Source organism: Cotesia glomerata, linkage group LG7, assembly GCF_020080835.1.
Source record: "Cotesia glomerata isolate CgM1 linkage group LG7, MPM_Cglom_v2.3, whole genome shotgun sequence".
NCBI classification, from domain to species: Eukaryota; Metazoa; Arthropoda; class Insecta; order Hymenoptera; family Braconidae; genus Cotesia; species Cotesia glomerata.
In genome coordinates this window covers 20402771-20417133 of record NC_058164.1, presented here as the reverse complement: position 1 = coordinate 20417133, position 14363 = coordinate 20402771, and the positions used below count along the sequence as shown (strand labels likewise).

The 14363-nt window shown below is 30.3% G+C and overlaps 1 protein-coding gene across 1 annotated transcript; it reads right to left on the bottom strand.

Moving 5' to 3' along the window:
- Nucleotides 1-53: 53 nt before the first annotated feature.
- On the bottom strand, nucleotides 54-13953 carry LOC123269186 (putative odorant receptor 19b). The gene is made up of 5 exons (XM_044734775.1): nucleotides 13409-13953; nucleotides 9008-9409; nucleotides 8679-8883; nucleotides 205-360; nucleotides 54-117 (listed from the first exon to the last, which is right to left on the bottom strand). The coding sequence occupies exons 1-5, from the start codon at nucleotides 13768-13770 to the stop codon at nucleotides 76-78; spliced, it is 1167 nt and encodes a 388-aa protein (XP_044590710.1). The 5' UTR covers nucleotides 13771-13953; the 3' UTR covers nucleotides 54-75.
- Between the last annotated feature and the right edge of the window lie 410 nt (nucleotides 13954-14363).

Here is a 14363-nt window from a genome sequence, read left to right as displayed (position 1 = left end):
TAAAATGTCCTGGAAAGTTGAGGTTTCTTGGCTTAGAAGATTCTAGATTTTTGAGTACTTTCAAAACTTTTTCAATTATTCGAGTACGTTAAAAATCGTATAAGATAATTTTATAATCTGCATGAAAGAATGCATTTATTAATTATTTTTTGGAGACAGAAATATAGCATTGCTTGTGTTAGTGGATTACAGTTGTGTATTTACTTTTTTAAATGAATCTAATGATAAATCAACGAAGTGTCCCGTGATGAAAACGACAGGTCGAGATGTTTTGCACATTATTATTAACATCGATTTCATTATAGTAGTTCTTGAAGAATGCCAATCACTATTGTAAATTTCATTACGGAGGTTTTCAAACTGCAATGAAAATGTGATTATCAATTATTAATTAGATCCCTTTATTAATTAACTTTGATTATAGTTTATTCTATTTATTTCTTATATAATTAAATGAGATGAAATATCGTGATTCCGAAGAAATAAACATGATTCAAAAAACTTTTTCTAAAAAAGCTTCATCCTGTCTTGGATCTTATCATCTTGGTTAAAACGACCAAAATTTCGATAGATACACGGAGAGAATTTTGCACGCCTCATAGCGCAAAGCGCGTGAGGTTGTGCTTTATACTCGACTTGTGAAGGTCAAGCAATTTTGTGATCTTTAAATGCCTCCATCACAACCATATTACACTTATACAATAATATAAGTAGATGTACACCGAAAAAACATTTTAATTAAACTATCTTTTACTGTCTAAAATCATTTCATGTTGCTATTTTGAAAAAAAAAAAAACGTTTTGAAAAAAATTTTACGTGGACGTTGTGACGTTACGGAAGGTTTTAAAGCCTCGTCGTGATGAACACGACTTCCCCGTGCTCTAGCTCGCCGTGTCCAGGGTCTGGATGGGGATCACGCAACACAGATAAACTTACAACTAACTAAAATTAACTAAATAATAACACAGATTCCAAATATAGGGGAAGGACGGGCAAAACGGATATGTTAATTTAAAAATGAAATAACAAATATATATTATAATCATATCCATTCTTAACTTTGGCTAATAATTTTTTGGGTAATTGAAGTTTATAATTAAAGTAAAATAAAAATAATAACAAAGAAATTCTTCTTCGAAATTAAAAAAAAAAAAAAGTCAACATTATCCGTTTTGCCCTACCACGGGCGGGCAAAATGAATACTCAGGTCGCGTAAAACGAATACTGATTGGAAAATACATTTCAATCAAAACAATCGTCGCAAAAATATCAACCGCATCCTGAATATGAAGAAAAAAAATCAAATCTGCATCGTCCTTAACAACATTAAACTAAGTACTGTATACTTACGATTTAAAATTTTTTTTTTTTCCTAAATTTCAATATTTATAAAAAAAATTCCCATAAGTATGCAAAACCAATGCTTTATCGATAACGGTAAGTGTAGTTACATAATAGATTGATAGATTGCTGTCTAAAATATTTCTATCGACCGACCAGCGATTTAAAACGATTATTCATTTTACCCGCCCTCTCCGTCTTGCCCGTCCGTCCCCTAAGGTTAATTTATTCATCAAAACTCATAAAAACATAAAAGATAATATTCAACTCATATTCGTTATTACAAACCAAGATACAACAATACAATAAACAATAATCAATATATTACAAACAATAAACATACGTATTATCTTAACTTTTACCCCAAAATCTAATATACACATATACAAATACTACTGACAAGCCGTAACCTACTTGCAGCCTACTGGGGACTTCGCGTCGCGTCCACGGCTCTATCTAAACTCTCCCCAGTTCCCTCTATCAACCAAGAGAGGCTCGGTTGTCCAAATCTAGAGATACCGGGATATGTCAAGTACCTCGACGCCCAGCCGTATCTCCCCCTAGGTGTTCCGACGAGGAGTACCTCCAAGTCCAGGTGTCGCCAACCTCCTAGCTATTTATCCCAATATTCGTTCGAAAACGACAGACTATGTACCACAGACTCACCTCTTGCCGTGCAATAGAGGCTATTCGGTGACCCGAGTACCTCAGGTCCACCTGGCGACAAAACGATCCACTGTGTGGGCAAGTTAATTACAGAAAGTATATACTTAAGTATATAACAATTCCAACTGCTCGCAACACAGCACTTGTAACTTCTCCGCAGAGTGTACCACTCGCTCGGGAGCCCAAGCTGATCTGGCAAAAACTTTTATTTTTTTTTCAGATTTCAGAAAATTTTATTGATATAATAAGGCGTTACAATGTTCTTAATGGTATATCTAACCATTTGTACATTATTACATATAATTTATTATTTTATTACAATCCTGTCCATTGGACTTGGCTAGTATTTAATGTCGATACCATTTTAGTATAGTAATTACAATATAATTTTGTTTATTTTTAGGGAAAAAGTTACAAAAAACCTAATAAGATATATTTATATTTATGCTACTTATATCTACTTATATCTACTATCACATTATGCTTAGACTAGTTACAATTGTTAATGACTAACTATTTGCTGAGGTACTTTATATTTTAGCCAGGGGTTTTTATCCCTAATAATACAAGTGTTTGACAATATTTCTAACGTATTGAGTTTATTGGTATAGAAGTTTATTGATTGAGTGTGTATTATATGTTAAAGCTCTTGGATTTTCAATGATTCATGGATATCTTTTATTCTAGTTCTCGGTTTGGCATTAATTATCATTTTAAGGCATTTATTTTGTACTATTTGTAGGCGCTTATAGTTTGTATCACTCGTGTTACTCCAAATAGGACAAGCATATAGCAAGATAGGTCGTATACACATGTTATATATTGTCAACTTGTTTTTGATAGATACTTGACTGTTGCGATTTAGTAAATTATATAGTTAACAATTGTTTTTATATGATCGTTAAATGTTAATTTATTATCTAATATAAGACCCAAATATTTGGCTCTATTTGTAGTTTTAAGTATTTGCTCGTTCATTTGTAGAGTTGCAATTTTTTTCTTATTTTTATGTGAACATATCATTAATTCGGTCTTATCAACGTTGATTTTTATTTTCCAGTTATCGTAATATTCTTCAAGTATATTTATGTGATTTTGTAATGCCTGTTCATATCTGAAGTGTTAAATACGCTCAGACGTGATCAGACCTGTCCATGTCTGATCATGTCTGATCTAGCCTAAAATAGATAAGGATTAAAACTCCATATATCAGCTGACAAGAACTGTTCATGCATGATTTGCCCTGTTAAATGATATTTTAAGTCTGGAAGAAAAATTTTATCGAACTATAGACTGCAGTTCTATTTTTAAAATTAATTCGTTCCGTATGATGTATCAGTTTCTATCCCCTTATAAATTTTTAATGTACAACTTTCATAAAAAATTTCGGCTTATATAAGCATGAACTTTTTAATTTTCCATGCCAAAACGATGATTTTTAACGATGAATTTTGACGCAATGACATCAAATTTTTTACTGTGTTCCATTGAATACGCGAAAAATAAGATTATTTAGTAAAAGTTTGAGTTTGATAGCGTGAAAATACCAAAATATATCAGTTGATATCGATAGGCGATAAGTCCTTTCAAGGTGTCTGTTATTATCTCAAGCTACGCCTTGGTCCATTGCAGTAGTGACAAAGGCTGCTAAATTGTAGAACACACAAATAATTCTTCATTTCCTATACGTTTTAATTAAAAAAAACTTCAAATTTAAATGGAAACAATAAAATTATAATTACGGAATAAACCTTGAAGAAATTTTTTTTTTTACTTTACATAGAACCATATGTTAATGGAGCGAAAAAAATACATAACCGTCCCAAATAAATCACTCTAATATACATAGTAAAAAATTTTGCGTCATTGCGTCAAAAATCTTAGTGTTAAAAATTTTTTTGTTAAATATTTAACACTTTTATGTGTAAATTTAACATTTATTTTGTTAAATCAACGCAAAAAAGTGTTAAATATCTAATATAAAAATTTTTAACACAAAATTTTTTGACGCAATGACGCGAAATTTTTTACTGTGTATAATTAATTATTAATAATTAATAAATTAAGTATAGAACTCCGTTAACTATAAGGATAAATCATGTATAAAATTTAAATTACTTAAAGTAGTTTAAAAGGTACGGAAGAGTTAAGATACGTCATTAGGTCAACAGGTCAAGTATCAGTCTGAAGAGCGTAACGTACATGGTCCGAATCCCCGTCGGCACCAATCTTTTTTTTTTCTTTTATGGACCTGATCGAGTCAGACATGAACAGGTCTGATCAGACATGAACATGCCTGGCCAGGTCTGATCAGACCCGGTCATTTTTCATATCTGATCAGACCTGAAGACTCATGCCTGTTCATATCTGATCATTTTTTCGCGGGTATTGACATTTTTAAAGATGTAAGCTTACCCCGACATTACACTCATCGAGACCTTTCATTTGAGTACCCACATCAATTTTTCATATATTTTATATATTTATATATATTATATATAAATATATAAAATATATGCTTATATCTTCAAAAACGTCAATATTTAAGAAAGTACAGTGCAATTTAACAAAAGTCATTATTTAATAAAGCGAAATTTTTGTTTATTTATAATTCACAAGTCACGGTAATTGTTAGGAGATGTTGAGGTGGTTAGGAGGTGGTAAATGAAGCAGCGCGGTTAATTTAAACTTAGATTTATTTTAAATCTTATTACAAATTATGAATACTGGAATAAATCTTAAACAAAAGTTGCACTGAATATAGGCTCGTGGCAGTGAGTATCAGCCGACAGAGAGTTTCTTTGGACGCGTGACCCTTCGTTGAGAACCTTCTGGTGTATTCAAAGGAAAGGCTTAGAAGGCGCGGGGGTCCCTTAGAGGTGCTCTTCTAAGCAAGATGATGCCCGATTTCCTTTGAGAAACCTTGACTTGCACCAGGAGGTATACTTAAAATGACGGCTGCGAGAAGAGCCTCTTACTTGAAAGTTTTCTTACTGATGTGTAAGGTTAGACTTCTTATTTTGGATGTTAACTGTTTAATTGCACAATAAAAACTGAAGCGGTGGCACTTGGCGCCTGTATTTATACTAAAGCCGGGAGGCCCAGAACGTTCTGGTAAGCATGCGCAGAAATCGATTTCTAGAACGATGCCTGATACTTTTCTAGAGAGAGATCGATTTCTCGAAAATTACTAGATAGAAAGCGCTTCGAGTCTTTAGGCGGGAGTTTGAATTAAAATTATGCTAGAGATGGCGCCATTACTAAACTTATTAGAAAAGGAGACTAAAGATGTCGCCGCTACTTGATAAATCTCAAACAGTAATCACATAGTGACTAATCATATTACCAGCTGCGATGGTAATAATTACCATCATGATTGTAGAATTTACAATCAACATGATTTTAGCGGTTAACATATATTATGATTAAGTTTACCATCTTTAAGTTACCAGCCAGATGGTAATAATTATTATCCAGATGGTAAATGTAACTATCTGGATGGTTCAGTTAACAATTTGGATAGTTCTTGCAATCATTCATACTAAGAAGCCTGTTTTTACAATACTCGGATAGTTGTATTTACCATAAAATTCTCTCTGTGTACAATCGAATTTTTTACCCAAGAGCAATTCTCGAAAACTATGTATTTCAATAATTTTATTTTTTTCTAACGACCTTATATTCTCGATTCAACGACTAGTTTTTTCATTTGAAACATTTATTTACTTATTTACTAAACGAACGCTAATTGACGATACATATCATATAACAGTAGGACATATAACATTAGCAATGCCTGCCGAGTATTGTTTTATTCGCTCCACTTGACCGGTTTAATCGCTGAATCACAAAAGCCGTTGTAACTCCGAAAATAATTCTAATTTTCTAATTACAACTTCACAGGAACGAATATGAATTCTAACCTGATTTCAGATGCAAAAACATTTCTTTAATTTATAACAACAAATTATTCTAATTGCGAAGTCTTAATCATACACTCATTACAAAGCTCTATTACAGCAACTTTAAGCTCACCCATATACCATGGAACTGCAGTCACGCACGGAGAATATATAAGAACCGAACAAAAACAGTTTCACTGTAAAAAAAAATCGCGCCAAGTCCACGTTCTTAAGACTATTAAGAAAAAAAAATTTCTTATTTCTTTACAAAAAGATATAAAATAAAAAAATTAAAAAATCCAAGTAACCGATATGATTGTATTTGATTTTTGGAAATTAAAAAAAATTTTATTGTAAATTTGAAAATTAAAACAAAAATTTTGGAACGTATTTAGTGTGCGTGGTTGCAAAATATTTTACTTTTAATGAAATTCGTAAAATCTATTTACTAGGACTTTAAAAAAATTGAAATACACAATGACGCACACCAAGTACGTTCCAAAATTTTTTTTTTAATTTTCAAATTTACAATAAAATTTTTTTTAATTTCCGAAAATCAAATACAATCATATCGGTTACTTGGATTTTTTAATTTTTTTATTTTATATCTTTTTGTAAAGAAATAAGAAATTTTTTTTCTTAATAGTCTTATGAACGTGGACTTGGCGCGATTTTTTTTTACAGTGAAACTGTTTTTGTTCGGATTTTAGTATTTTTTGTAATTATAATAAAAATTTACAATTGGTACCAACTGAAATCTCGCGTTGGCTGCATTTTTTATAGCAAACTATCCTCTTGAAGCTACAGTTTATGTAAGAACAATTCCAGCGCACCCTGGCGGATGTAGATGCAAGCTGTCAAATGTATTTTTTTAACTGTAGTTTCCCATCTATTGGAAGATTACCATGCATTCTCGAATTATTTAGTCTGTGGCATGTCACTTTTTACATAGAAAAAAAGTCAGGATCGAAATTTTTGAGCTTGCTATAGTTTGTGCTGATAAAATTTAATAATTTCAAGTAGATTAATTATTATAATTGAATATAATTAATTAATATCAGTAAAATAAAGCATGAATTACTGTTATAATATAAAATTTAGGAACAAGAAGTACCGTAGAATTAAATAAAATTTGGCAACCTCAAAATACCGTTCTGCTTACAGTAAACATAGTCGGTAGTCTGGCGCTCCGTTTACAACGGATTTGAACGGAACTTGGCGCCAGATTCTACCGAATCCGAACAAAAACAGTTTCACTGTAAAAAAGTCGCGCCAAGTCCACGTTCATAAGACTATTAGGAAAAAAAAATTTTTTTTTTTCTTTACAAAAATATATAAAATAAAACATAAAAAAATCCAAGTAACCGATATGATTGTTTATGATTTTCGGAAATTAAAAAAAATTTTGTTACAAATTTAAAAATTAAAAAAAAAATTTGGAACGTATTTAGTGTGCTCGGTTGCAAAATATTTTACTTTTAATGAAATTCGTAAAATCTATTTACTAGAACTTTAAAAAAATTGAAATACACAATGACGCACACCAAGTACGTTCCAAAATTTTTTCTTAATTTTTAAATTTATAACAAAATTTTTTTTAACTTCCGAAAATCATAAACAATCATATCGGTTACTTGGATTTTTATATATTTTTGTAAAGAAAAAAACAAATTTTTTTTTTCTTAATAGTCTTATGAACGTGAACTTGGCGCGATTTTTTTACAGTGAAACTGTTTTTGTTCGGATTTTAGTATTTTTTGTAATTATAATAAAAATTTACAATTGGTACCAACTTAAATCTCGCGTTGGTTGCATTTTTTATAGCAAACTATCCCCTTGAAACTACAGTTTATGTAAAAATAATTCCAGCGCACCCTGGCGGGTGTAGATGCAAGATGTGAAATATCTTTTTTTAACTGTAGTTTCCCATCTAATGAAGGATTACTATGCATTCTCGAATTATTTAGTCTGTGGCAGATCACTTTGCCCATCGAAAAAAAGTCAGGATCTAAATTTTTGCGTTGCTATAGTTTGTGCTGATTAAATTTAATAATTTTAAGTAGATTAATTGTTGTAAGTGAATATAATTAATTAATAAGTCAAAGAAAGTATGAATTACTGTTATAATATACAATTTAGGAAAAAAAAGTACCGTAGAATTAAATAAAATTTTGCAACCTCAAAATAACCGTTCTGCTTACAGTAAACATAGTCGGTAGTCTGGCGCTCCGTTTACAACAGATTTGAACGGAGCTTGGCGCCAGATTCTACCGAATCTGTGGATCAACTAATATTTTAAAAAGTTTTTTCTTGAAATACGTTTACTAATATTTTCGGATAAACGCAAATTGGTTGTGTTAAAGGCAATTTAAGAGTAAAAAATTACTTGACCTTGTTTCGCGGTATGAGGTGTGCAATAAAGTTTTTTTTTGATAATTAAGCGTAAATTCTGGTATGATCCGTTGAGGAAGTTTACTATTCTATGGAGTGAGTTCATTAGATGTCTGTTTTTCGGTTTATTAATTAATACTAAAAAAATATTTTTTAAAGTGAAATTTTTACATCAACAAGTGCATCATTGTAGAGTAAAATTCTTCCGAAGAACTTTCTACTCAACAAAGAATTTTAATTTATTGATTAGCGAATTCATTTTTTTTTTAATGAAGAAAATATTTTGAAAGAAAAAAGATGTGATGAAGAAAAATATTTTCTCTGTACCAAGTAGTTTTTTTTTGTACTAATTATAAAAATGCAAAAATGTACTTTACCTCTATTGTTACCTGCTGAGCGGTGATACATTGTAAGAACTGTTGTGAACACATGACAATAAAAAAAAACACATTAGTAACAAAATTCAGATCATTGATTTGAGTTTGGGATAACATATATGCAACAGTACACAATACAACTGTATTTGTAACGTAATGAATGAATACCGCCTTTGAAAATAGTATATTGATAAATTTGAATAAACTGAAAAAAATATAATCCATTAAAAAAAAATATTAAGTAAAAAAAAAAATTTAATAAAAAAATATTTTGTATTTTTCCAGTCAGTTAATAATAATTTGTTTATATACAAAACTAAATACATTACTTCAGAATAGCTATGTGATTCTCGACCCAATCATGTAACAATTGTTGTTCAAGTATCTTTAATTTATCTTCACTTAAAACTTTTTTGTCCGTAGATGCAATAATTTCCAATTTTTTGATAAGTAATTTGAAACGATGTTGAAGCACAGTGAGCTTACCACAAACTTGGAACATCATTGTCGGCAAAAATACATTAAAGCCTGCATTAACAACAGCAAGAATTATGACGGAGTACATTTGTTTGACAGCTGTGCACCAATAAATTACGGGGTTCACCGTATAATTGTATGGAAAGTATCCTCTGTAAGGTAATCCATACGGTGTATTTATCGCAACAAAATGTCTCATTGTATACCACGCTATTGAAGTCATCCCTAATTTTGGAAACCAAAAAGTGATCATTCTGCAGAATATAATTATACAGCTTATTTCACTTAAAGTTTTTGGTCGATTGGTTTATCATTTTCAGATAACTGTCTTAATTATGTTTACTGCTGAAAATTTTGAAAAGTATTTTACGAGATGAGTGGTCTCTGATAGAATAAAATCATAAAAAATTTTCAATACTACCCGAATCATTTCAAATTATAACTAGTGACAAAAATTTGAGCATTATTGCAGGATTAGAAATGATTAAAAATTTTTAATCATTTCATATTTGCCAATTTTCCATTATTTTAAAAACCATTCGTAATGACTAATTGTAAAATTTCTAGAATGATTTACATGATTTGAAATCATTAATTTCTTAATCATTTTTAAATATAATTATAATTTATAATTATAATTATAATTTAAATCATGCTGCTTAATTAGGGAAAATCATATTTTCAACTGCTGCTAAAAACACTAATATAGAGAAGTAAATATATAATAGAACTATCTAAAAATGATATATTCTTTCGAATCACAGAAATCAACATAATATTTGGTTATCTTAATTCGAGCAATTATTTTGCAAACCCATAAATTAAAATTCGTGGATCCCGAGTTAAAATTAGAAGCATCGTTAAATGTACAAGATAAACTTATATTTCATCCAAGAATTTTGTTTTTTTTTTTTTTTTTTTTTCAATAAAAATACACGGTAAAGTTGATTAAACGTTTTGTTTCAAAGATTTTTTTGTTATTTTAAATAAAGGAACTAGTTTTTGAATGAAAAATATATAGCACTTAGCAGAAAACAAAATTATTATATTGTATGACTGAAGTTGATATACTCTTGAATCAAGAGACAATAATTATAATTATTATCTCCACCGGCACACAAAAAAAAAAGTTGTCTGTACTTTTGACGGGACCCATATATCTTTATCTATTTCGACCCGCTTAATCCGAACTTGAGGTCAGTTTGACCCGTACATCGTCAAATTTTTGAGAAAACTTTAAAAAACCGAAAAAAATGACGAAAATCGGCTGTTTAGGCAATTTAAAATGATTTAAAAATTTTTTTTGACCTAAACTAAGCATGATTTTTATGTATTTCGACCTGCTTAATACTTATCTTAAGTTTATTTAGACCATAAGCCATTAAAAGTTTAAGTAAATTCCAAAAAACCCTGAAAAATTGTAAAAAAAGCAAACAATTGCAAAAAAAATTAGGAAAACGGTTGACCCTGAAGATCATCCCTGCAACTTCCCACTACTTTTGTAATTAAGCGCTCAAAATTGCACATTACATTTTTGAGCTCTTCGAGCTCAAAAATATAATTTTCATGTCATTTTGAGCTTTCCGAGCTCAAAAGTCTGATAGAAGTTTAATAAAACACTATTTTTAAACATTTTCAAACCCCAATAACTTTTGAATGAATGAACCGACTTTCACGTCGTTGGCGGCATTCGATGCAGTTTTTCAAATCCTGTGATATATATCCAAGCACAAATTGATCAGACCAGAAATTTTGGTGTAATTCGAAATAAACACTTTTTTTCGATTTCTTTCGTCAACGATAACTCACGAACGAATCAACCGATTTTGACCAGCTTGGTGGCGATCGACGTGGTTCTTCGATGTTGAGAGCTAATTAGTTTTTGGAATTGATCGGTCAAGCCGTTTGAAAGTTATTAAAAAAAAACCACATTTGAAAAAATTTTTTTTCGCAGTTTTTTTAAGATTTCTCAAAATGTATCGGTGCGAATCGGTCCAACTTGTATTCAAAATCTAAGTTTAGTCAAACCCTTTCGAATGGCACCAACCGCGATCAAATCGGTCAAGCCGTTCAAAAGTTATGAGAGGTATACACACACACACACACACACACACACACACACACACACACACACACACACACACACCCACACACACAGAGGCACCATCGCGGAAATAGTCAGAGATGCTTCCTAGGACCTCAAAACCTCGAGATCTGATAAAAACTCGATTTTCAAAAAACGGGGTAAAAACAATAACTTCCCGATTTTTGAAAATTTTCAATTTTCTTAGCGGGAAGTTAAAAAGCAAAAAATTCCAGATATTGTGTTAAATAAAATTGTATAAAATTAGATCAATCATGATTCTCATGTATTTCGATCCGCCGAATATAAATCTCGAATTTATATCGCTCAGACATCTCTAAAAATCTAAATAAATGGCAAAAAACCACTGAAAATCAAAATAAATCAAGTCCGTTATGATAAAAATCAATTTTTAAATAAAAATAAAAAATCTTTAACACGCTATCCGATCTGTGGAATATAAATTTTAAATTTTTTGACCTAAATCCTCAAAAAATTTTAATTCTTTAAAAATATCTTTTCAAAACCGTTTATTTTTTAATTTTACTTCGTTCTCTGCTTATATCTAACCCTTTTATCTTTAAATGATCTACATAAAGGGTTTCTCTTTCGCTTTCTTATTTTCTCAGGTAGATCTCTCTTCAGTGTCCAACAATGATCTGCCATCATATTGATATCCCACTTTCCTTGATAACGATTTTCCATTACACTAATGTCTTGATGGAATCTTTTGCCTTGCTCTTCACTGTAATCGCCAAGATTTTCAGGAAAGTGTGAAAGGTGAGAATCTGAATAGTGCAATTTTCAATTCATCAAGCAACCTAAAGTATCGTAGTTGGACAACAACTCTTCAACTAAATTCACGTAATTCTCACTTTTCGTATTCCCTAAAAAGTTTTGTGATACTTCTTTGAAGCTTGCCCATGCTGCTCTCTCAATCTCGTTCATTTCATATTCGAAATTATCGTCCTGAAATAAAGTCCGAATTTGGGGTCCATCGAAAATTCCTTTTTTCAATTTTGCATCATTTATAGCTGGAAAGTTTCTCCCCAAATATTTGAAACAGTTGCCATCTTTGTCTAAAGCTTTGACAAACTGCTTCATAAGAGCAAGCTTGATGTGAAGTGGCGGTAGTAAGTACTTGGAAGGATCAATTAGAGGTTCTCAGGTAACATTGTGAGAACCAGGATTCTAATTCATTCTCGTTGGTCATTCTTTTTTAACATAGTGATTTTTTCGATCGCGACTATCCCACAAACATAAAAAGCAGGGATATTTTGTGAACCCTGATTGTTGGCCTAACAGTAGTGTTGCAAGAGGATTCCACCAAGACACAGGTGTAATAAAAACGATATCAAAAAAAGTAGAATTATTTAAAATTTTTTGAGGATTTAGGTCAAAAAATTTAAAATTTATATTCCACAGATCGGATAACATGTTAAAAATTTTTTATTTTTATTTGAAAATTAATTTTTATCATAACGGACTTGATTTATTTTAATTTTCAGTGGTTTTTTGCCATTTATTTAGATTTTTAGAGATGTCTGAGCCATATAAATTCGAGATTTATATTCGGCGAATCGAAATACATGAGAATCATGATTGATCTAATTTTATAAAATTTTTTTTAGCACAATATCCGGAATTTTTAGCTTTTTTTTTGCTATTTTTTCTTTTTTTGCAATTTTTCAGGGTTTTTTGGAATTTACTTAAACTTTTAATGACTTATGGTCTAAATAAACTTCAGATAAGTATTAAGCGAATCAAAATACTTAAAAATCATGCTTAGTTTAGGTCAAAAAAAATTTTTAAATCATTTTAAATCGCCTAAACAGCCGATTTTCGTCATTTTTTTCGGTTTTTCAAAGTTTTCTCGAAAATTTGACAGTGTACGGGTCAAACTGACCTCAAATTCGGATTCAGTGGGTCGAAATACATAAAGATAAATGGGTCCCGTCAAAAGTACTGACAACTTTTTTTTTGTGTGCCGGTGTTATCGATCGAAGATATTAGTCTCTGAATTCAAGACAAAGAATTCTTGATCGAACACAATCGGATTTTTCAAAATAACTTTTTTGATTCAAGCTAAATTCTCTTGAATTAAGTTAATTTAATATTGTTATTGATCACTATAATTTGTTATAAGCAATGATTAAATAATATTAATTACCTGTCAAGTCGATCATATTTCGCATGAATCAGTTCCTCGTCATAGTTTTTCAATCGAAGTGGATGAATCTGCAGTTTATCAATAACTTCAATAATATTTTGACGATAATTTAGAATGCTGGTTATTTTTGGAATGTTTTGAACATATCCCACTACCAGTGAGACGTGATCAACCATAGCAGCAAATTCAAAATTTTCAAACTCCATATCCAGTAATCCAGATGTCAAAAATGATAAATGAAAAAATATTACTATACTGGTGTATAAATCGTAAGCTCGTGCTTTTAACCCTTTCCATTCACGAGGTCTCCAAATGCCAGCATAAGTGAGTACTTTGAAACTCTGAGGTAGTTTGACTCCCATATTGCCATTTGTTATTTTTTACTATATATCCGCATGCATTTTTTTGTTTCAGACAAACAATAGACTAGTCGTCACAAAATACGAACTTACAATGTAAAATCCAGAAAGTTATTATTGTGCAATTTAGATTTTAATATTTAATAGAGCAAGCTATTATATATTAAGTGCTTTTCAGTCAAGTAACAGTTGATTAATAATTTAGAGGCATTTTCAAGAAAATTACATAAATTACGTACAGTTATTTATAATACTATTTTAAAATATTGATATATAAGTGATATGCGATAGGGGGATTACAAAATTTACGCTCTATAGTCATGTATTAGTTTCGTTGAAATTTATATTGCTTTGTTATTCATGTGAATCTTCGTCATTTCAATGAAAATTCAATAATGTCATGTGACTATTTCGCAGAATCCTTAATGTTGGTTGATGATTATTTATTACCAGGTATTTCCGACTAACATTCAAATCAGTAGTTTGTGAACTATTGATCTGTTTACGTACCAAAAACTTATGTGTACTAGGATCTGTGGTAAGTAATTATTTGAATTCTCTTTTACCTGATTAATCGTTTATGTTTTTTTGTTTTA

Excerpts from the sequence above, each read along its gene's own strand:
- LOC123269186 (XM_044734775.1), bottom strand. The coding sequence starts at position 13,770 with ATGGGAGTCAAACTACCTCAGAGTTTCAAAGTACTCACTTATGCTGGC. Across the intron at positions 9,410-13,408 it reads AAATATGATCGACTTGACAG|AATGATCACTTTTTGGTTTC; the intron begins GTAATTAATATT and ends TATATTCTGCAG. Across the intron at positions 8,884-9,007 it reads AATCACATAGCTATTCTGAA|TTTATTCAAATTTATCAATA; the intron begins GTAATGTATTTA and ends TATTTTTTTCAG.